This window comes from Sorex fumeus, unplaced genomic scaffold, assembly GCF_029834395.1.
Source record: "Sorex fumeus unplaced genomic scaffold, SorFum_2.1 ptg000063l, whole genome shotgun sequence".
NCBI classification, from domain to species: Eukaryota; Metazoa; Chordata; class Mammalia; order Eulipotyphla; family Soricidae; genus Sorex; species Sorex fumeus.
The window spans coordinates 35,798,860-35,821,356 of NW_026606120.1; the positions used below are offsets into that span (position 1 = coordinate 35,798,860).

At 45.3% G+C, this 22,497-nt stretch overlaps 1 protein-coding gene across 4 annotated transcripts in view; it reads left to right on the plus strand.

Moving 5' to 3' along the window:
* Positions 1-22,497, plus strand: part of ZNF148 (zinc finger protein 148) — a 139,303-nt gene that overhangs the window by 89,899 nt on the left and 26,907 nt on the right. For all 4 annotated transcript variants that reach the window (XM_056127126.1, XM_056127128.1, XM_056127129.1 and 1 more), the window contains 3 exons: positions 7,072-7,197; positions 19,401-19,524; positions 20,753-20,836. In XM_056127126.1, the coding sequence (XP_055983101.1) occupies positions 7,072-7,197; positions 19,401-19,524; positions 20,753-20,836 (334 nt within the window). The remainder of the gene's footprint in view (positions 1-7,071; positions 7,198-19,400; positions 19,525-20,752; positions 20,837-22,497) is intronic.

A 22,497-nucleotide genomic window follows, 5' to 3' on the forward strand; every position in this document is an offset into this window, starting at 1 on the left:
CCTTTTAGGTAAAGTTGCTAAATTACTGGTTCTAGAAGGTAAGCTGGAAGAATGGCAGATTAGGGGGAAGGATTAAATATATAGATACGCGCGCGTGTGTGTAGTGAAATGAAATCTGGGATAAACCTACAGTTTCTGATTTAAGTTCCTTGGTTTTTTCACAAAGACTTTGTACATTTTTTGTTTGTTTTAGTTTGTTTTGGTTTTGGGGCCACACCTGGCAGTGTTAAAGGGCTTACTCCTGACCATGCTGGGTGCTGTGGATAGAGCCCAGGTCAGCCCAGTGCAAGGCAGAAGTCCTACCCACTATATTATCTTAAGCCCAGAGACATAGCAGGTATTTTAAATCTCATTTTTTACTCCCTTTGATTTTTTCCCTTATTTCCTGTCCCATTCATTTGAGCCTGACATACTGTTTTGAATTACTAAGTTATTTGTATTCTTAAAAGTTTTTAATTTTTGGTGGTATTGGTGTTGAAGCATTATATGCTTGCAGCCCGGACAACCTTGTATATAACAGTGTCTTACTGAAAAATTAAATTAAAACACTTAATTCTAGCTTATGTAATATGGTTACAATAGTCTAATAATGTTTATAGTTTGATGTACAAAGTCACTGTACCTTCATCACTCTTCATAGGTTATTTCCAGCCAATATCTTTTTCCCCACCTCCTTAGGTCTTTTTTTCTTAATACATTAAAATACCTATTATGCTTTTTAATATTTAAATTTTTTTTAAAATTTTGTGTTTGGGGCCACACCAGTCAGTGCTCAGGCCTTGCTCCTAACTCGGTGCTCAGGACTCCTGGTGGGGCTTAGGGGACTGTATGAAGTGCTGGGGATTGAACCTGTGTCTGTAATGTGCAAGGCAAGTGCCCTACCCTCTGAATTATCCACCTCCATGATAGAGTTTTCAATAATTGCTCTTTAAAAAGCTTTTCGGGCTGGAGCAATAGCACAGCGGGTAGGGCGTTTGCCTTGTACGCGGCTGACCCGCGTTCGATTCCCAGCATCCCATATGGTCCCCCAAGCACCTCCAGGAGTGCAGAAGCCAGGAGTAACCCCTAAGCATCGCCGGGCGTGACCAAAAAGCAAAAAAATTTAAAAAATTAAATAAAATAAAAAAGCCCCCCCCCCCCTTTGTTGTTACCATTTTAACCAAGTGTTGCACACAATCTTTCTGACTGTGGGGCTCACATGTTTGTTGTGGAGCTTGTTACGTGTTGCACATGTTTAGCATGTTTAACTGTGGTGCTTGTACACATGCTTTGTGGAGGGGACACTCAGTTGTGCATATGTGTTCCGGTAGTGGTTGCTGCTGAGCTCATAGGGCCAACACCTCCTGGCCGCGATGCTCACACATCAAGTTTTTATTGCAGTAATTACCGGGTTGTAGGATAACATTGGTCTGTCCTTTTTGCCTTGCCACAGGGAGCTTAGTTCACTGGGTTACTCCCATCACAGTGTTCCCATTCTCTGTGTTTACTTGCAACTAATTTGTGCTCTGTTAACTTGTAAATATTGCTTTTCTCTTTTCCTTATGTCCTTTGCATAGTTAATTCAGAGCAATGTCCTTTTTGTATAGACACAGGAGGACAGTTAATGCTCTGCTTTTGTAACTCGGGAGTTAATTGACTCTTAATGATACTCACCCCTGGACATCTGTTTTCTCGACTTGAGCCTCAGTTGCCCTTATTTCCTAGCAACCCAAAAGCAGGGTCCCAACGAGGGACTAGATGGGCTCAGGGCAAGCTGTGAGCTACCCTGGCATGGAAATGGGCCTGGCCAAAGCACTGTAATACTTAACTATAATTGAAGAGCAAGGTCATGGACAAATTCTGTCATGATCCAAAAAATAATAACTGGAATAGGACCCTGCTAGGGTTATGAAAGATTAATCTGGCCTGAGCACTGTAGTCTGAATGTCAAGGTGTCCCAGGTGAGCCACCCTACAAGCTCAATCTATCTCTCTCTTACTCTGTCCATACAAAATAACTAATATTAAGAAGTAGAATTAGGATGTTAATTATGATGCTAATTAAGTTATTGGACTAAGAAGAGAAGAAACACCCCTAGGTGTTATAGCTCCCCCCCATCCCCCCATTGAGCCTACATATCAAAGGGCTTTGAAATGTTGATTGTTAACCAACCTGGGTGTTTGGTGTCTACCCCAGTGCAGAGTAGGGGGGAAGACTGGGCGGCAGCAAGATGGGGTGCAGAGAAACTAGCCAGGGGCACAGAAGGAGAAGAACGTAGGCACGTGGAGAGAGAGAGAGAGAGAGAGAGAGAGAGAGAGCACGCGCGCGCGCGAGAGCTCGAGAGCGCAGAGGCTGCAAGAGGGAGTGGGAGAGACAGGAGGAGACGGGAAGGAGGGGAGTGTGAGACTAGGATGGGGTCTCAGAGACTGGGGCAGGTGCGCGGGGAGAATGGAATCAACAGTAGAGGGCATCTCATCACCACCAGCCTGGCCCTCCCTTCCTCCTTGTCCACGCGTGGCCGGGGCGCCCGGGTGGGGGAGTGGTGAGAGAGAGAGATTGCTGCACTGGCTCCCTAGCCGCAGGGGGTTACACACTGCGTCACACCATTTGTTTGTGTCCCTCACTCCAAGTTGGCTTTTGTGCAGCTGGAAAAAGCTGCTGAGACCAGGGATCACAAGACAGGACAGAGCTTCCAGGGCTGGGACTGGTTCATGGAGCTGCCCTGGAGCGCACGTCCTGAGGCCTACACACTCACACTCACATAACTCAAACTCTTACACTAACACACACCCCTTCACACACATATTCGCACTCATACATTCACACACACTCACTCACATAACTCACTCTTACACTAACACACTACACTTTCACACACACATATACTCATTCATTTACACACTCACACATAACTCACACACACACTCAGACTCAGAGTCACACACATACACATTCACATGCACTCACACATCTACACATGCGTGCATGCACACACTTTTTTTGGGTAAAATTCCTTTTCCCTGATCCCTTTGCTGCTTCCTACTATGACCCCTGAGTGATACACACACACACACACACACACACACACACACACACACACGGTGCATTGCCTGCACACTTGATTGTGATGCCCCAGGAGAGGCCATCAACATATACCTGATTAAAGTATAGTAGATGACACCTTTGTTGTGGTGCTGGGTGATGAGCTGCTGGCCTTGTGCGGGCATGGGGGGACGGTGTTGGAGGTTAACTTGATGCCCCGCACTGAGCAGGGGCCCCACCCCCGCACACAGCCCCGTGCAGGGTCAGTACCGAGCAGTGCTGTCCACTCTCGGGGCATTGCACACAGCAGCCTCTGCTCCAGCCGCCTCCCCTCCTGCTCCCTCATTTACTCTCAGGTCTTTGAGGAGTATTTGAGTGTGTTCTCAAGATCCAGAATTGTCCTTTGCGTATTTAGAGTCTCGGTAAATCTTGTGCTTCTGTTACTTTAGACTGAGGTGAGCTCATAGCAGGGCTTAGTAGCCACTGCATGAGTAGATGAGTGAAACGATTATGGGAGATGCAACGCGTGCTGATGTCATGTGTCAAGGTGAGGCGCAGGTACGTGGAATGATAGGAAAGTTGCATAGTTTGCTTTGCGGTCAGAAATGAAATATCTTGATAAATGAAATATTTTCAGATCTAGATTTGAGTTATGAATGATTAGAATCAAGGGAATGGCTCCTTCCTTCCTTCCTTCCTTCCTTCCTTCCTTCCTTCCTTCCTTCCTTCCGTTCTCCTCCCCTCCCCCCATCTGGACGTGCCCAGGGTCTACTCCTGGCTCTGTGCTCAGAGGTTACTCCTGGCAATGCTTAGAAAGATCATACTGGGCAACAGCGATCAACCCGGATCAGCCACACACAAGGCAGCTGCTTCCCCTGCAGTACCAGCAGCCCTCTGGCCTCTGCTTTGTTTTTTAATTCTGACATATTTTCTAGTGTATTTGCTTTATTGATACTTCACTGATTGTGGTTCTGAACCCCAGGAAGGCATTCTTCAGATATCACACTTGCTGAGGCCTGTTTTGATTTGTTATACTTGCATTTATTTTAGGTGAGAAGTAGCAGTGAGAACTTGATTTTCTTTTAAAGGCAGTTTCCAAGGAAAGAGTAGACTGCTTAGGGTGGGTTCTTCTGTCAGGCTTACAATTTCCATGTTTTTATTGTTTCTTCTTTCCTTCTTTGGGCCAAAGAAAGCTAGCTGAAGTTTTCCAGACTTTGAAACTCATTTCTTCTTGCTATTTGACCATCATTATATGTTGCTTTATTTTTTTAGAGTTTTGCATTTACTAACATTTTTTCTATATGTGCCAGTTGTGTACAGTCACATTGTATATAGAAAAAATTGCTTTTATTGCATTATAGGTGATAAACCTACTGGGATATTAAATACAGTGTAGCTTGCTGTGGGCCTGTTGACAGTCGGTATGATTTTGTCTACTGATAATTCTAGGCTCGGGTCTCTTTTCATAATATTGAAAGTGTGACTTGTATTTGGAAAGCTAGTAATTCACATTATCTACATATGTGGAAATAATGGAAAGGTTCAGATATGTGCATTAATATTGTCTATTTTGCTTACGCATAAAGATTCTTCGGTTGTAGCAAAACCATTTACAGTCTTCTGTTTCTTATTGCTATGACTACATTTTATGTTTATTCTTTGCAGTAAAATCAGACAGACATGTCTGAGCTAGTTTTCAGGGCCCTGCCAAATAGAACAGAGTAGTTCAGCAACTATTACCAATTTTCTCCTGCACCATACGCAAGTAATTGTAGTTCAATAAATATCAATTTGAGATGGTAACGTGTCTGATTTTCAGAAGTTTGTTTTTCATGATTTTACTGCTCTACTTTATCCCAAATAATAATAGCCAAGGAAGTGGTAAGAAAACCTTAAGTAATGGGCCCAGGAGATGGTTCGTGGGCTGGAGCATGTTCTTTTTTGTTTTTAAATTTTTTTATTAGTGAAACACCGTGAAGTACAGTTACAGACTTACAAACGTCCGTGCTTGCATTTCAGTCATACAGTGGTCGAGTACCCATCTCTCCACCAGTACCCATTTTTCACCACCAATGGACCCAGCATCCCTCCCACCACCCCACCCCAACCCCCACCACCCCTCCCCGCCTCTGGGGCAGGCATTCCCTTTTGCTCTCACTCTCCCTTTGGGTGTTGTGGTTTGCAATAGTGGCATTGAGCGGCCATCATGTTCAATCTATAAATGGAGCACATTCTTGCCCACTTTCTTTACCGGAGGATGCCCCAGGCTCAGTGAGTGCCTCGCCCTTCCTGGTCTCCGCCCCTCTCCCACCCCAGCACTGCTGGGTGCAACTCAAAACCCAAACCAGACAAATATTTGAGAGTAAAGCCAATGGCTTGCATGCTTGAGACCAGGGCTCAATCCCTGTCACCTCTTCCATATATATATTTTTTATATAAATGTGCACGCAGACGCAAAAAGTCACTAGTGCTGTTCTCGAATGTAATAGAATTGTTAGGTAAGTATTTTCTTTTTCTGTCAAGAGTCTCCTTGATTTGCAATCTCTCACTGCCTATGTTCCAGAATTTTTTTTGGGTGGGGTCACACCTGGAGATGCACAGGGGGTGCTCCTGGCTCTGCACTCAGGAGTTAACTCCTGGTGTTGCTCAGGGGACCATATGGGATGCTGGTAATCGAACCCGAGTCGGCCGCGTGCAAGGCAAACACCCTACCCGCTATGCTATTTCTCCAGCCCCATTTCAGAAATTTTTGAAGGCTTCCAGTTTGTTTGTCCATCTGCAATTCCTGGTTTGTGTTAAATTTTCCTAATAAAACCTCTTCGTTAACCCATGTCTACCAACTTTACATTTTAACCATAGAGTGCTTATATGATTGGTTTTTAAAGCTTACAAATAACAAATTGCTCACAGTTTGGGGCCTAGAAACCTAAGCTCAGAGTATCTGATGAGAAGCCTCTTCCAGATGTGTGTTTCTCACACATCGGAGTGGTCAGAAATTTTTCATGTATTTCAAAGCTAGTTGAATTAAAAGTTTCCTCGATTTAAGATTCTTGTTGTCTTGTTTCCTTTTTAGTTTGCTGTCACTCCTGGCTGTGCTTTGTTGGACCTGGTCAGCCATATGCAGGGCGAAGTGGATTGTAATTCTGGCCCGATTCTCGTGTTTTAATTTCAGGGATATATTGGAAATGCAGCTGTTAAGAGTGGATGATTGATCATTTGTACTGATGAAGAGTAGCTGTAGTGGTTGTAGAATTGTGGTGTGGTTTTTTTTTTTTACCCCAGAGGAAGTAAAGTAAGTAAAGGCCCTCCCGTTGATCATCGATTTGCTCGAGCGGGCCCAGTAACGTCTCCATTGGAGACTTTGTTGTTACTGTCCGTAACTTTTCATATTATTGAAAACAAAGAGCTAGAGATATCCTCATGACCCCTCAGTATTTCTGATAGCCTTTTCCATTTATTACACAATTAGCATCTTATTTTGTAAATAGCAGCAGCCTGTGTGATTCATGAGGACATACTTGGTGATGGTTTGCTGTGGAGGACAAGAGCATGCTGGCGGCTATAATATTGTCGAAAGTGTTGGATTTAAAGATAATTTTCTGTGTCACTCTGTCTTACCTTTTCTTCTGATTGAGATTACTTCTTCGAATTTTGTGTCTTACGGTATTTTGTAAACCGGAAGTTGGGTGTGATGTCGCATTTATATATTCTAGTATTTTGTCTCTGTTTTTGAAAAGAAGACTTAATTTCATTCTTTTTTGTCCTTAACCTCAGTTTCCTTTATTTTGCCAAACCTTACATTCATCAGTTCTAGGGCACCTCCAATGTCTTCCCAGGTTTTGGTGGATCTTAATGTATGCCTCAGTTTACATATTCTCGTTTCTCATTTCCAGTTGCCTGTTACTGAGTCATCCTACACACTGTGTAGTTGTACACATACACACTCACCGGGACCTCAATGTGTAGGTTTAGCCGAGGGTTAAACGTGCAATGGCTTTTTATCCAGTGGACTTTTTGTTTATTTCTAAAATTGGCTTTTTTTTTTAACAGATAAGTGTAAAGCAGGAAATTACTTTTACTGATGTATCTGAGCAACTGATGAGAGACAAAAAACAAATCAGAGAGCCAGTAGACTTACAGAAAAAGAAGAAACGGAAGCAACGTTCTCCTGCAAAAGTAAGAGACGGCATTAAGGTGGTGGCTCCTAAGCGCTTAACCCCAGCTCTTGGCGGATCTTACGGACCTGACCCTGCTGGACCGTGAGGCCGCCAGCGCCCTGTGCCCGGCCTAGTGAGCTGGAAGGCGGCACGCTGTGGCCACGGCTTAACTTCTCTCACTTCTCTTTCACTGTGTCTTTTCCCCATGTGAACCTTTTCTTTCCCCTGACTCATTTCTTTGAGAACAGTGCCGTTCCGGCCGAAGCAGCAGTACAGTGGGTTGGTGGAACGTGGTCGACCGGGGTTCGATCCCCAGCACCCAGTGTCATCCCCCAAGCCCTGCCCACAGTCATCCTTGACCACAGAGCCAGGAGTAAGCTCTGAGTACCACAGACTGTCGCCAAAAAACAAACCGGCAAACGGAAACCCCAGTGCCCTTCAGAAGGGGGTCCAGGAGGTCAGTTGTTTGCCCTGTGTGCAGCCAGCGGGCTTGGGCGCTGGCACCCCGTCTGGTTTCCTGAGCCCCATCAGGAGTGACCCGAGTGCTGCCAGCTGTGGCCCCAACACCACCCCCCCCCCCCAAGAAAAAGAGCAGTGTTCTTTCTTGTTACCCATGTTAGTTTTAGTTAATTTAATAGGCTTCAAGAAAGTTCCATTCAGTTTATTAGGAAAAGGTTGTAGACTAAATACCTGCATTAGAACATAAGCCCTGCAGGGCAGAGACACCATTGTACTCAGAGCTGTATCGCAGGAACTTGAAACACTAGGATAATAGCCCTCTAATGACTTGTTGACACACAAGTAACCTGTAATAATAGATTTATACGAGTAATACTGTGAGGCTTTCAGAGAAGATAGTTGTTCAGAGACACAGCACGTGCCCTGGCACCCTGGGACCCCGTGTCCCCTGTCCAGTGTCTCCCCACAGCGTCACTGGGTGACACCTGAGTGCCACAGTATTGAACTGAGCGCTGTGCTCACAGGCCTGGCCCCCTGACCTGGGTCGCCAGGAGTGGCCCGGCGGCGCCTGTTGAGACACGTCGACCCCTCCTCAGGTTTGTGTTGCGTAGCCGCGTCCTGTGTGAGCTGAAGGCGGCCCCTGTGTTGGGAATCGTATTCTCACACCTTCCTGCTTCTCTCCACCCCGCGAGCCCGTCGGGGGCTTGCTGGCCAGGCTTCGGGGACCCGCAGTTCTTCTGTGGAGTCAACTGAGTTCCCAGCTCTGGTTTCCCTTCCAGCAAAGAAGGCCCCCCCCCCCCCCCCCCAAGGTCGTGTCATAAACATCCCCTTTTTTGACGTTGATGACTACTTTCTTTGGTGTTTGTGATTGGAGTCCGATCATCAGGCCTGAAGATGGCTTGAGAGCTGGAGTGCATGTCTGGAATGTGGGAGCGCGACCCTCGGGTGCCGTGCCCCGCCAGTCACACCTATTTCTACGGCCAGCCTGTATTCTTTGGGGCTCTGGATAAAGCCAGCTTAGAGTGGCTTACCACGGCTGGTGGCTAATTGTTTAGGAATTTAGCCGGCCATTTGCTAAAGTCCGTGATAGTTTAAAGAGTGGCCACGTGGAGAGTATTTATACCAGGAGAGTTTGTGGCACTTGCTGGCCTCCCTGACTCCTGAATTGATTGTTTTATTTGGGGGCTATCCCTGGTGGCACTCAGGGGTCATGCCTGTCAGGGCCTGGGGGACAGGTGTGGTGTCGGGATGACCATGACAGCCCCCATGCAAAACAAGTGTGCTGCCTGTCTACTGCCTCTCTGGCCCTGAGCTCTGTTCTGTTACTAACCTTCATTTATATCGTTTGTAGGTTTAATCTATATGCAGTGTCTGTGTACAGGTTGGTGTTAGCAGCCCCCCTTTGACTTTGCAGGGTGAGGGATTATCTCCAGCGCTTCCCACACTCGAGACTAGAGTCCTCCCTCAGAGCTGCGTTGGCCAGCTTTCTCATTTTCACACCTAAAAGTATCTCTAGAGGGGCCGGGGTGTGGCTTCTGCCCCCGGTCCTGCCCCCTCTCCCCAAAGAAGTGTCCCAAGAGGACTGAAGACACAGGACAGTGCCCGCTTTGCTCCTGGCTGGTCGCAGTTGACCCTCAGCCTGTGCTCCTTGCCACAGAGCCGAGAGTAGGCCCAGAGCACTGCCGCACGTGGCCCAGCCCGCACGTGGCCCAGCCCCACCTCCCAGATGGCTTCTTGGTAGCGTTATCAAGAACACAGCTCCCAGAAACCTCCAGTCAGGTGGCAGGCCCAGGGCTGTGTCTGCACACTCCCCGCCTGGAGGCCATGTGGGGCTGTTCCGAGGCTTGTGACGAACAGTTGATCATGGTCTCAATGCTCGTTTCTTCAGTTGCTTGTCAATAGTAAACATGTTTTTGTTCATAATCATCGACATTTTGTATTTTATTTTGTCATTCTTGACTCCTCTTCTCTCCTTTCCTTTTCTTGGGGAGAGTTTTTCTCAGTGACTTATGTTGGCCTTTTTTTTTTTTTTAAGCATTGCCCAGCTCTCCTGTACAGCCATCATTCCAGTACTTGGGGTCTTCCAGTCAGTGTGCATAGGGGGCCCAGGGCCATTCCTGCCAGTGCTCACAGCCTGTCCAGTGTCTCCCCACCACTAAGGGGGGGGACTTAGTGCTCAGCCCCTCCAGGCCACACTCGGCAGTGCTCACTAAACTTTGGAACTATCCCCAGTGACCCCCAGCCCTGGTTTAGGGGACACAATTAACTCTGAGACAATGAGTGTTACTCAAGAGCTTACTACTGACGTGTGGGGAATCTGTTTTAGATCTTTAAAAGCTAAATCGTATAAATAAGGTCTATGTTTCCCCTGTTGTTTTACTGTCTTGTTTTTCTGGTGCTGTTCTTGAGTGTAGAGCATTCTAGAATTCTGACTAAAATCCAAATTATCTCCATTTAATATGTTGTAATGTGTGTAAACTCCTTTAGCTCGGGTGATGCTAGGAGTAATCACACGTTAACAGATGTTCGTGGGCTCTCCAGGCGGCTCTCTCTCGCTGCCCGCGTTCAGTGCTCTCGAACCCCTTCCCCACCCGGGACGGCTGTTACCTTGGACGGACGGACGAAGGATGAGTGAGGGCCAGTCTGGTCGGTGATCAGTTGCCATTTATTCCATCTCTCTCTCTCCTAGCTCTCTCCCACCCTCTCACAACTCTCTCCCCAACTCGCCCCCAACTTTCGCCAACTCTCCCAGCCCCCTCCCACCCTCTAACTCACCGCAATGCTCTCCCCCCCCCCCGCCTCTCTGCCCACAACTCTGTGTCTCATTCTCCCTCATTCTCCCTAAACCTCTAACTCTGCCCTACGAGTCTCCCCAACTCTCCCTCTCCGCCTGCCACTCCCTCTAACACTCTCCAATTCTGGCTGCCACAACCCCTCAACCACCTCTTCTCTCATCCCACGTCCCAAAGCCACACCCCCCCAGCCCCAGGCAGTCTATCCAGCTTTCCTGACCACCTGCAGCTCACAAGGACAAAACAGTTCTTAAGGTGTGTTTCTCCTCTCCTTAGACCAGTAACTTAATTAACATCTTAATTCTATTTCCTAATATTTGCCATTCTGTATGGACACAGTAATAGACACATTTAGGCTCATAGGGTGACTCTCCTGAGGACATCTCGCCACTGACTCAGACTACAGTGCTCAGGCCTGATCAATCATTCCTAACCAGCAGGGTCCAAATCTAGTTATTACTTTCGGATCATGACAGAATTTGTCCATGACTATGCTCTTTTTTTTTTTCCTTTCTTTTTGGGTCACATCTGGTGTTGCTCAGGGGTTACTCCTGGCTCTGCACTCAGAAATCACTCCTGGCAGTGCTCGGGGGACCATATGGAATCCTGGGAATCAAACCCGGGTCAGCCGTGTGCAAGGCAAATGCCCTACCTGCTGTGCTATTGCTCCAACCCCCATGACCGTGATTTTAAATTACAGTTAAGTATTACGGCACTGTGGCCTGGTCCATTTCGATGCCAGGGTAGCTCACAGCTTGCCCTGGGTCCATCCAGTCCCTTGTCAGGACCCTGCTTTGGGGGATGTAGGAAGTCAGGGCAACTGAGGTTTAAGTCGAGAGTGCAGATGTCCAGGAGGTAATATTATCTGGAGTGAGTTAACTCCTAAGTTACAGGCTTGTCTTTTTAGCTGTCTTCCTGTGTCCATCCGAAAGGCAATTGCTCTGAAGTAACTAACCATGCAAAGGACATTAAGGAGAAGAGAAAATCAATATTTACAAGTCAGCAGAGTCTGATCAGGAGACAAAGGTAATTGACAGGTTGGAGAAGCAGTCACCAAACCCAAATTCCCTGCAGCCAGGGAGGAAGGGCAAACCAGTGTTATCCTGCAGTTATGTGGGATTTTTTATTTTGGTATGGTGTGTTCGAGGTGTTTCTAGGTACAAGTCTTAATCAGTTTTCAGTTCTTTGGCTTATTTAATTTGAAATCCATTTATAAGGTACTATTTTGTAACCCCGTCCATTTAGTAATTTTGTAAACTGGGGTAGAGCTCGGGACCTCCTTTCCGCACTTCTGCACTCGACTTTTGCCGTATCCCCACCCCTCTGAAGGGCATCACTGAAGTAGCAGCCTGTGTGTAGTTCCTGGGTGGGAAATGTAGTCTCCTATGTGTGTCTTACACAGAACATGTAAGTGTAGGTAGAATTGGTTAGAGAATTCTTAAGGTGAAATGATTAGGAATAACATGGCAGCAGGCCGTGAAAGGGATGAAGCCGTTAGTTTTTAAGTTGCCTTGACAGTTTATTTGTAGTATGAAATGGGCAGAACATTGGGCTGCCTCTGACCCTCTCTGCAGTCCCCAGGTGGATGGGACTGGAGTTAGAACTTTGAAAATAACCGATTAGGTTGTGTTCCCTGAGGCTGAGGAAGGTGGACTTAGCTCACATTTATAAACCTTTATGCTATTTGTGTTAAAAAATTTTTAAGTACTTTGTTCCTAATAAATATTAGATAGAGTATGTCACTCTCAGTTTCTTTCCCAGGTTCTGAATTTTGCCATTGTGAATGTCTTGAGTATTTGCCACCTCAAACTGGGAGTATAGTATATATACGTATATAATTAAATTGGAAATATAATACAAGTATTGTGGTACACTTTTTTAAAGAAGCCCATCATTCATCTTACACTGATGTGGCCCCCGTTAGCATGGGTTTCGTTAGTGAGGAGTGCTGTATTATGTCATTTTGAGCTGCCATGTGTTGTAAGCAGCGGCTGCTTTTGGATCTTTTGTCATCTAGCAGAGTCCTGATCACTGAAATTTTCCCAAGTATAATTTAGCATACTTAGTGTCTGAAGATGGCGGGACCAAGCTGGGGAATGGTGCCTAGGGCAAGCTGTTTGACGCTGTCATGGAATTCGACGTTTTATGGAAGTCAGTGTAATAAAAGCTTGTCCGTTTTATTTTTTACCATTTTGTTGAGGATTTTTTTTTCTTTCAAAATAGAGTTTATTTGATTAGGATTCAGTTTATATTTGACTTGTGGTTGATGTTTTGAACTTGGGTTTTTTTTTAAAGATGAGTATTGTAATGAAGTCTTCTGCGAAGACTGAAATATTGGGACTTCCCCGCCCACTACCCCTTAAACTCCTGACTGCTGGACTGTTTTTCTTTTTGTTTTGGGCCACACCCAGCTGTGCTCAGGGGTTACTCCTGGCTCTGCACTCAGGAATCAGCAACTGGCAGTGTTCTGGGGACCCTATGGGATGCTGGGGCTTGAACCCAGGTCGGCCACATTTGAGACAAGCGCCTCCCCGCTGTCCTTGCTCTTTGACCTGCTAAACTCTTTTGGCTGCTTCCAACTTTCTCCTGTCCTTGGCAATAGGCAAATCATTTTTTTTTACTTTGCTGCTCCTGTGTGGCCAGTTCCTCACACTTTGCATTGCCTGCTTGGTCTGTGGTGAGGTGTGGGCCAGGACACAGGAAGTGCAGTCCCTCCGTCTTGGAGGGCGTCAGTGGGTCTGGACAGTGATGTCAGTGATTCCCTCCTGGCTCAGCTGAGCCCACCCCGCAGAACTTTTCCAGCTACAAAGGCCCACACCCCACTTTGGAGAGTCTTTCAGGGGATTCTGACTGACATTTAAGCTTGAGAATCTTGTTTCTTACTAGAATTGCGCTTGCCAGTGTGGGCTGTCGCAGCCCTCAGGACTGCAGTGGCCGGGGCTGCATTAGGGCCCCTTCTGCTGGCTGGTGCCGAGAAGTTAGGGTTTCTCTCAGAGCACAAGGCCTGAAAGTTGGCCCAGCAGACTGGAGAGCTCTTTATTAGAAGTTCCCAAACGAGGGGCCAGAGCATAGGACAGCAGGGTCAGTCCTTAGAACCCCAGATGATCTCCTGAGCCCCCTAGGAGTGATCCCAGAGAACAGAGCAGGCTACGTTAGGAACACTGCGGGGTGTGGCCCCACATAAAAACCAATAGTAATAAATCAAAGTGGGCAGGAGCGGCCAGTTGCGAGACTTGAATCGCACCTGCAGCGTCGTACTTGTGCTGCTGACGCACATCCCTGATCCCTGGCCTTTGTTTTTAAAGTCTCACATACTTGTTTGCCAGATACTTCGGAAACCAGGATTGAAGTGTTAGTAAAGTAGGTAGGTAGGGAGCTTGCCTTCCGTGCTGCCGACCTAGGTTTGGTCCCCAGCACTCCACGTGGTCCCCCAAACCCACCAGGAATGATTCCTGAGTGCAGAGCCAGGAGTAGACCCTGAGCACAGCTAGGAGTGCCCTCTCCAAAGAATACTTTTTTTTTTTTAAGGAAACAAGAAAGAAATAATCTGCCCTAAAACTGAGAAGTGTTATAGCGAAATTAGGCTTGTATCTTGCTTAAGGTACAGTGAATTATATGTTCTGGCAGCATCCAGAACTTGGAAAACTATGGAAAACTGGAACTTGGTGGTCAGGACGTAGCTCAGTGGAAGGGCATATGTGGCAGAGAAGGTGGGGGAGGGAGGGGAAACAGAGATATCTGAAGTTCCCTAATGACAAAATTTCTGAAGAATGAAAGAAAGTGACAACATCGGGGAGGAGGCTGGAGAGAGCTAGGGGTCAGGGCGTGTGGCCATTATTTGGGAGTAACCAGGGTAATTGTTCCTGCATCGTATGTCATTGGGAATGTGCTTCTAGGATCTGGCTTTGGAAACTAAAGAGAATTCTGAGAGATCTCATACCTGACCCTGGGTGCAATCAAACGCTCTTATGTGGGACACGAAACTGTCTCCTCTTTAGGATTTACGGTTTGCTGATTGATCGAGGGTGACATTAGAATATATGATAGGGCCAGAAAGCTAGTACAGTGGGTAAGGCACTTGACTTCTATACAGCCAGTCAGGCTTGATGCCCTGAGCCCCATCAGGAGATAGGCTCAGCACAGAGCCAGGAGTGAGCCCAAGCACCACCAGGAGTGGTCCCAAGACAACAGCCAAAACGAGCATGGAATTCTGGCCTGGGGTGGCCCGGTGGTTGGAAACACATCTTCCTTGTGAGGCTGGTTCCATCTCCGGGGTCCTTTAACCCCTCCAAAATATGATAGATTGTAATCATTAGCCTTTATGTTTTCAGTAGTTATCTGTTGGGCTGGAGCGATAGCCCAGCGGGTAGGGCCTTTGCCTTGTACGCGACCGACCCAGGTTCGATTCCTCCGCCCCTCTCGGAGAGTCCAGCAAGCCACCAAGAGTAGCTCACCCACACGGCAAAGCCTCGCAAGCTACCCGTGACGTATTTGATATGCCAAACACTGTAACAAGTCTCGCAGTTTGTTGTGAGATGTTACAGGTACCCGCTCAAGCAAATCGATGAGCAACGAAGGACAGTGCTGCTGTGCTACAGCAGTCGTCTCGTGTTCTTGACATCCGTAGGACAGCTTTCTCACTAGGGAGTCTCATGTTTCATTTATTCAATAGCACTACCTTTAAAGCTGGAAAACCTCGGAGTAGGCAGAGTTTAGTGTTTTCGTCGGGTGAATATTTGTGTTTTATTAAGATTCTCCACTGTTACATATAAAGGTAGAAAACAGGAAATGGATTTGACTCAGAATAAAACATATGTCTCTTAATAGACCGTGAGATTATAGAAGCAGATTAACTGAGGAATCCCATCTGGTATTGCATTTTTGTTTCACTGAAATAATGTGTTACCAATTATTAAAAGGGGGCCAGAGAGTCCGCTCATCAGGCTGAATGCATGCGAAAGACCCGGCCCGTTTTCAGCTAAACCCAATCCCAGGTACCACAGACCCTGCTGAGTGACCCCTGAGCTCCAGACTGGGAGGAGCTCAGTACACTGCTGGGGACAGTTCAGTAACAAACACAGCAAAGTAAAAACTAAACAGCTAGTTAAAAAAAAATCAAGCACGTTGAATAGTGTTTAGACCAGTGTTTCTCAGGTAGGTCCTACTACTGCCCTTTCAGAAGCCTCAGAATATTCCCAGGGGCCACTGGTGAGAGTGTAATGAAGAGGGGTGGGGGAGCATGGCACACGATCAGGGGCCGATCAGTGGTTTGGGGTTGGGCTTGCAGGAAGGGAACTGGTCAGAAGAGACCTTGATCCCCACAGGGTCGCGAAATTCTGTCTGAGACCTTGGCTAATCTCTCTACTCTCGTTTGGCCTCAGGGTATCCATCCAACCCTCTCCAGAAGGGGCAATGACCAAAGGCAAGATAAAGCTTCTGGAGAGGCTTCAGCCACCACTGCAGGATTTAAACTTTAAAATTGTTTGATTCTTTCATTTGGAATAATTGTTCTTACGTTGAAAAGAAAAAGGAAGTTTTTTAAAATATACTTCACTAGTAGATCTTGAAAGGTTATGAGAAACCAAGTCTGTATATCAAAGAGGTAAAATTTGCCTGCTAATAGGACATTTCTGTTCCACTAAGGGACTTTCCCCCCTTTGCATAACTCCCTCTCTGTGTCAATATTTAGTGTCTTTGTAAAACATCAACTACAGAATTTTTTTTTAGAAGACTGAGGTGTGATAAGCGGCACGGAGGTTCAGTGTGGAGAGCAGGCAGCCAGGGCAGCTGTCACTGCATCGTATGTCGTCGGGAATGTGCTTCTAGGATCTGCCTTTGGAAACTAAAGAGAATTCTGAGAGATCTCATACCTGACCCTGGGTGCAATCAAAGGCTCGTAGGTGGGATACGAAACGCACTTCTCTTTGGGTTTTGACGGTCTGTTAATTGATTGAGATTGACATAAGAATGTATGATAGGGACAGAGCGCCAGTACGGTGGGTAAGGCACTTGCCTTACGTGCTTCCAGTCAGGCTTGATGCCCTGAGCCCCAGCAGAGATAGGCAGCCTATCACACCTCACTCTTCTGAAAAATTCTGTAGTGGATGTTTTACAGAGCCAGGTCAGCAGCCATTTATAATGGCTGTTATCTCTGTTCTAGACTACTCTGGACATTAGGATTATCGTAGGGAATAAAGCAGATGAAATCCGGTATTTTAAAATATCACAAATGGTATGAAAGAGCCATTGGTGCTTTTCTGAGGCAAGATAATTTGCGGGTGGGGGGGGCGGGGGTGTTTCAGTTCTGGCCATTAAACGGACCCTACCAGTTATCACACTCGGTCCCTTGTAAGTGAATTTCACTGGGTTTGTTTTTTCTTTATTTGCACTGACGAGAATCGAGGTTGACCGGGATTGAACCCAGGGCCTCATCACACAAAGCATGCTGGAACTGCTTTTTAAAATAAAGATTTTGTTAAGAAAGATTCAGTGGGTTTGGGAGCAGTAGCTCTGGGGGTTAGTGTGTTTGGTGAGACCCCGTTTGATCCCAGGGTCACCCAAGTACGGCTGGGTGTGGCCCCTAATTAAAAAGGGGTGGTGGGAGATAAAATTGATCTTAAATGTCCCAAGAATTCGATTTTTTTTTGTCTTTGAACTTAAAATATACTAGAATTTTCAGCCTGCAATTTCCAAGGTAGTGTTAGCTATTTCACACATAAATTCATCTTACAGGAAGGCTTGAATCCTCAGTGAAAAACCCACCTTTCTTCAGTGCCAGAAAACAGTGACCTAGAACTTAGCTCTTCTTAAAAAAGGGTTTTGTACAGTCAGGCATTACATCTATTCCACATGAAATGCCGGGGCCAGATTTGTTCCTTACAGCTTCATTGGACATGCTTTGTCACCAAAAAAAAAAAAAAACTGTGTTTGACGCCGGATATTCTTACCACACGTGCGCAAAAAAGGCCTGGTGCCACCATTTCAGTTCTATTTTACATAAAACCATCATAATATATCTTGGTTCCTTTATGTCAGAAACATTTGGAAGCATATTTAAAGGATTTTGTGTCATCCTGTTTGCATGGTGGTAGGTGCCTGTCTTGTGACTTGGAGGGCTGAAAACTTGAAGTGACTGGCCGGAGATGAAACTCTTCCACTCTGCTGAGTCTTCCCGGAGACTGCGACGCCCACTTTCATTCTGCCACGTGTTTCCCGCGGGGACTGGCAGAGACGGAGGCGTGTTGGTCATGTGCCACCCCATATCAGAGATGCCCTTCGTAGTCTGCATAATGATTATCATTGGTTTAAGTGGAGGCTTCTTGAACTTGAAGCTGAAATTGTATCTTCCTTTCTTTTCTTCTAAATGAAAGCCTTTGTGGCTGGGGAAATGCTCCCAGGCCTGGGGATCTGGGTAGAGGTTGCGTACCCATGCTTTGCATACACCCTGCGGGGTTTCCTGAGCACCAGCCCAGGAAGAGCCTCCAACTGCTGCCGGCTTCGATCCCAACACTGAAGCAAGCAAACACGCACACACAAACAAGCACATACTGGCTCACACGTGCTAACACACATAAGCGAACGCGTGCCTCTCTTCTCTTGTACATGTTTTATATACGTAAGTCCTCGTCAGTTTCCTTGGGGTTTCTTATATGCTAGAATATTTTCTAGATATTTTCTCCACTCAGTGTAGGACACGATTTTCTTAGCTCACATTCTGCATGCTTTTACATCTGACTTGTTTATTTCTCACATGTGGTGCTGCTCTTAATTTATCTCCTAGTTTTCTTCTTCAAATTGTATTCCACTATCTTTCTTTCCTGGCTAATGACAAAAGGGATAATTTATTATTATCTTCAGTATGCCCTTACCTGCCTAAGGAGGTAGTTCAGTGGTAGATAAACTGGAGTACTTGAGACTCAAGGAGACCTTCTCCCACCCTGCCTGGGCTGGGTCATCCCGTAGTACTCTGGGGTGTGTGGCTGGGTGACCCAAGGCTTCCAGCCTTCTCTGTCTCTCCTAAATTTGAATCTCTTCCCCTAAGAAGATGCTTTGGCCCACACTGTAGCTCTCGCCCAGCACTTACCTTGTGAAAGTGTAAGGCCCAGGAAACTTCCCAAAAGACAGAGAGGATTTTTCATTTCAGTTTGCCAACAAGAAATATTAAATGATACTCATTTCCTGTGACTTAACTAAGACTATCTTAATTGATTGACATCATGTCTAAAACATAGCTCTTTTATCTTACACATGAGAGAACTCAGAATAGAAAACTAAGCTCTACTTTGTTGACCCTTTGCTGACCCCAATGAGGTCAACAGTCATTGATTAGTATTGAAGAGAAGTGGTCACGCATACCGATTTTTTTTTAATCATTTCCCAAGATTTGACTAAAGATTTAATCTATTCTTCCCTATAATTAATGATAGCATTCTAAGTGTCTTTATTTTTATTTTTTAATTTTTTTATTGAATCACAGAGATACAGTCACAGAGTTGTTAATGATTGAGATTCAGTCGTACATGTTCCAACACCTGTCCCTTGACCAGTGCCGGTTTCCCCCAGTTTCCCTCCCCCACCCTAGCCTGCCTCTTTAGAAGATAGATACACCCTCCTTTCTCTCTTCCCCCCCACCTCTCCCTCTCCCTCTCCCTCTCCCTCTCCCTCTCCCCCTCTCTCTCTCTCTCTCTGTCTCTCTGTCTCTGTCTCATTTTCCTTTTAGGCACTGTGGTTTGCAGTGCTGTTATTGAAAGGGTCTCATAAATATCACTTTGCTTCTTTTCAGCAGTCGATTCTTGTCCAGAGTGATCTTTTCCAACAGTTATCCTAAAAGTCTTATCAAGAAAATTAGGGGGAGGAGGGAGTTGTCATTTTCAGTGACCGCTGTTTGCATTAAAGGCATTATCTTTTTTTATAAATAAGCACTGTATTCTTAAAAACTTATTTCTTTTGTTTGCCTTTCTTTTTAAACTAGATCCTTACAATAAATGAGGATGGATCACTTGGTTTGAAAACCCCTAAATCTCACGTTTGTGAGCACTGCAATGCTGCCTTTAGAACGAACTATCACTTACAGAGACATGTCTTCATTCACACAGGTATTTCTTAAATTGTATTGGGCTTATCACCACTAAAGTGAATATATTTGTTATTTTTATATAACTGTTACTTATTCATACTAAGACCTTAACTAACCCACTATTTCATAGGTAGATATTGGGCAGAATGTCAGGAGGAAATCAGGAACAACTTTAAATGAGAAAACAACTTCATGGATGTACAAAATTAATCAGTATTAATCAAACACTGGTTTCAAGTAATGTATTTTTTTAACCTGAAGAAATAGTTAAAATTGTAGTATTTATTTTTCTATATAACATGTCTAGGTGGAACGTGAAATACACATTTGCAAGTCAATTATGATATATTTTAAATAAAAAATGAAATTATAGCAGAACTAAAGACAGATATAATTCATGGGTTGAGTTAAGGTCAGGACAAGGCTGGTACAGAATTATTGGGGAAATCTACTGAGGAAAATAGTGTCTCCGAAGCCAGAAGAAGAGAGAATTCCAAAGAGGGCATATGATGAGCAGTATCAAACTCTTCAGAGAAAGTAGAGAGGGAAAAAGAACTGAGGACTCAGAAATAAAAACCAGTGGAAAACATAGCAAGGCTATCACAGGTAGCTTCTAAGAAAGCTGGTATTGAGGATTACAGCATAGGGTGGGGTTTGAAAGAGCTTGAGACACAGGGAAGGGTCACTTCTCTGTGCTGTGGTCCCAGAGGGAGGCAGGGGACTCAGGGAGAAGCATGTGTCAGGATTCCCAGGAGCTTCCCAGCACACGGTCGACTGAAGAATACGTATTGTTCCTTCAAGTGAAGGCTGCAGCTGAGAGAGACCGTCTAGAGATGGGAGTTTCTGTTGGGGCGGGGGACGGGCGGGGGGTTCATTAGAAGCACTGGTTCTGAAGTAATGGTTAGTTGTGGAGAACAAGGTGAGTAGACCTCTTCCAGATAAAAGGAACGTTTGAACGCTGTACTTGTATAGTTTTTTCCTGTTTTAGTAGCTTTTATATTGTTTTACAGATCTTTTTCCATTTAAGGACTTAGATCAGATTTAATCTATTTTTGTGTAATTTGAAAATGACTTTCAAAGTTTTATGGGAAATGAAATGAAGTTCTGTTAATTCACGTTACAAGAATTTGCATGGAGAATTTGAAATTGTACCGAATTTGTGCTCTAAGATTTCTTTCCTTAGAAATAATAACTGCATCATTGTACTTTATCCAGTGACTAATTTATGAATGTGAAATTATTTCAAGGTGAAAAACCATTTCAATGTAGTCAGTGTGACATGCGTTTCATACAGAAGTACCTCCTCCAGAGACACGAGAAGATCCACACCGGTGAGTGCGCCTCCTCGCTGGCTGTGTGACCCCAGCTCCGTGGGGGGGGGCGGGGGCACCAACACCAGGGCTCTCGCCTCTCGAATCAGCTTCATTGCTTTCTAAATGTAACGCAGCGCTCCCCCCGAGCCCCCTTGCCCCCTTCTATAAATCACTGTCTACTCATAGGACTGACTTTAATGTTTAAGTCCGGCAAGCCTGTGGCAGCAGCCCACGAATCTGGTTTGAACCTCAGGCGCCATGTCTAGTCCCTGGGACAAAACCAGGCCTAGCCTCAGAGAACCGCCGGCTGTGACTCGCATCTGCCTCCAGAAAGCTGAACCTGTAACAGTATCAGAAAAGCGGTTTCTTGATCATATAAGGTGCAATCTTTTCTCTCAACCTTTTCTGTTCCTACAGCCTAGAGCGTAATCAAACACTGTCCCACATGGTAGCCTGGACCACACACAATTCCTGAAAATTTGAAGTGTTTCTAATGAAAAATATAAATAAAATAAAAAATAAACTTGGCAAGTTACAATAACTTAAAAATGACAGAAGAAAGGACATTTTTGTGATAATAGATTTTAGTTGCGTAACAAGTTTAGAGAAAATGAAGTTATTATTTATAGTTAAAAGTTGGAAACTTCCAATTTTTCAGGCAAGTTGTTGATTTAAATATTTCAGAAGATCACTATAAAGAGACTCATACCTTGAAAAAGCATGGGCTTACTTTAGCGCAAACATTCTTTTACATTTATTATCTTAGCTGTTTTGCACATATGCAAAAATCAAGATTTCTGTGTGTTCTTACTATAGTCAGCATTTGACCTTCGAGGCCTCCGAACATTTCTAAAGTGTTTCTTTAAAATTTGCTTACAATGTTTTGTCTTTTTGTTATAGAATATAAGCTCAGTTGGTGAATGTGTGTAGTTTTAGATTTACATTTAAATTGAATTAAGAACGATGGTAAAATGAATGAATATCGGAGCCTTGTAGGTCTTCCTCTTTCTCTGTGAAACGTACTGCCTGTTCATCCGAATCATTCTCTTTGCCCCTAACAAAAGAAGCATGAACGTGGCAGATGCGCCTCACTGAGACTGGAGCGCCTCGGGTAGCGTGTGCTGTATATCACGTTCTCGTTTTGAAAGAGAATTTGCTTCCTGCAAATTTCAGTTTCTTAGACAGTTTTCTTAGAGTTTGCATTCTAGTGGGAAAGACAGCCAGTGGAGCTGCTGGGATAGTGAGTGTTGTGTGAAAAGGGTGAACCAGCTGTGCTGTCAAAGGCTATACTGGGAGGGAGCACAGGATCACTGCAGGAAGATTTCTTAAGAGTGTTTCTTTGGGCCTGGAGAGAACATGGGGCTTGAGGCGCTCGCCTTGCATGCAGCCGCGACAATGGTTCAAATCCTGGCGTCACCTGTGGTCCCCCGAGCACTCCAGGGGGCAGGCCCTAGAGCCAGGAGGACCTGTCAGCCCCCTCAGAGTGCTGCTCTTTGGAAAAACAACTACACTAGTCCCGGGATCCTGGATTTAAGCAGGTATGACAGGGAGTGAAAGTATGGAGAGTTTACCAAGACAGGACTGTGCTGCTTTTTTGTTAGTGGTTTTTGATTTTAAATATCTCATTTTATCCTCACAGTTTTGGAAGACAGAAGTTATTGTTACTGTCCCTACTTTTT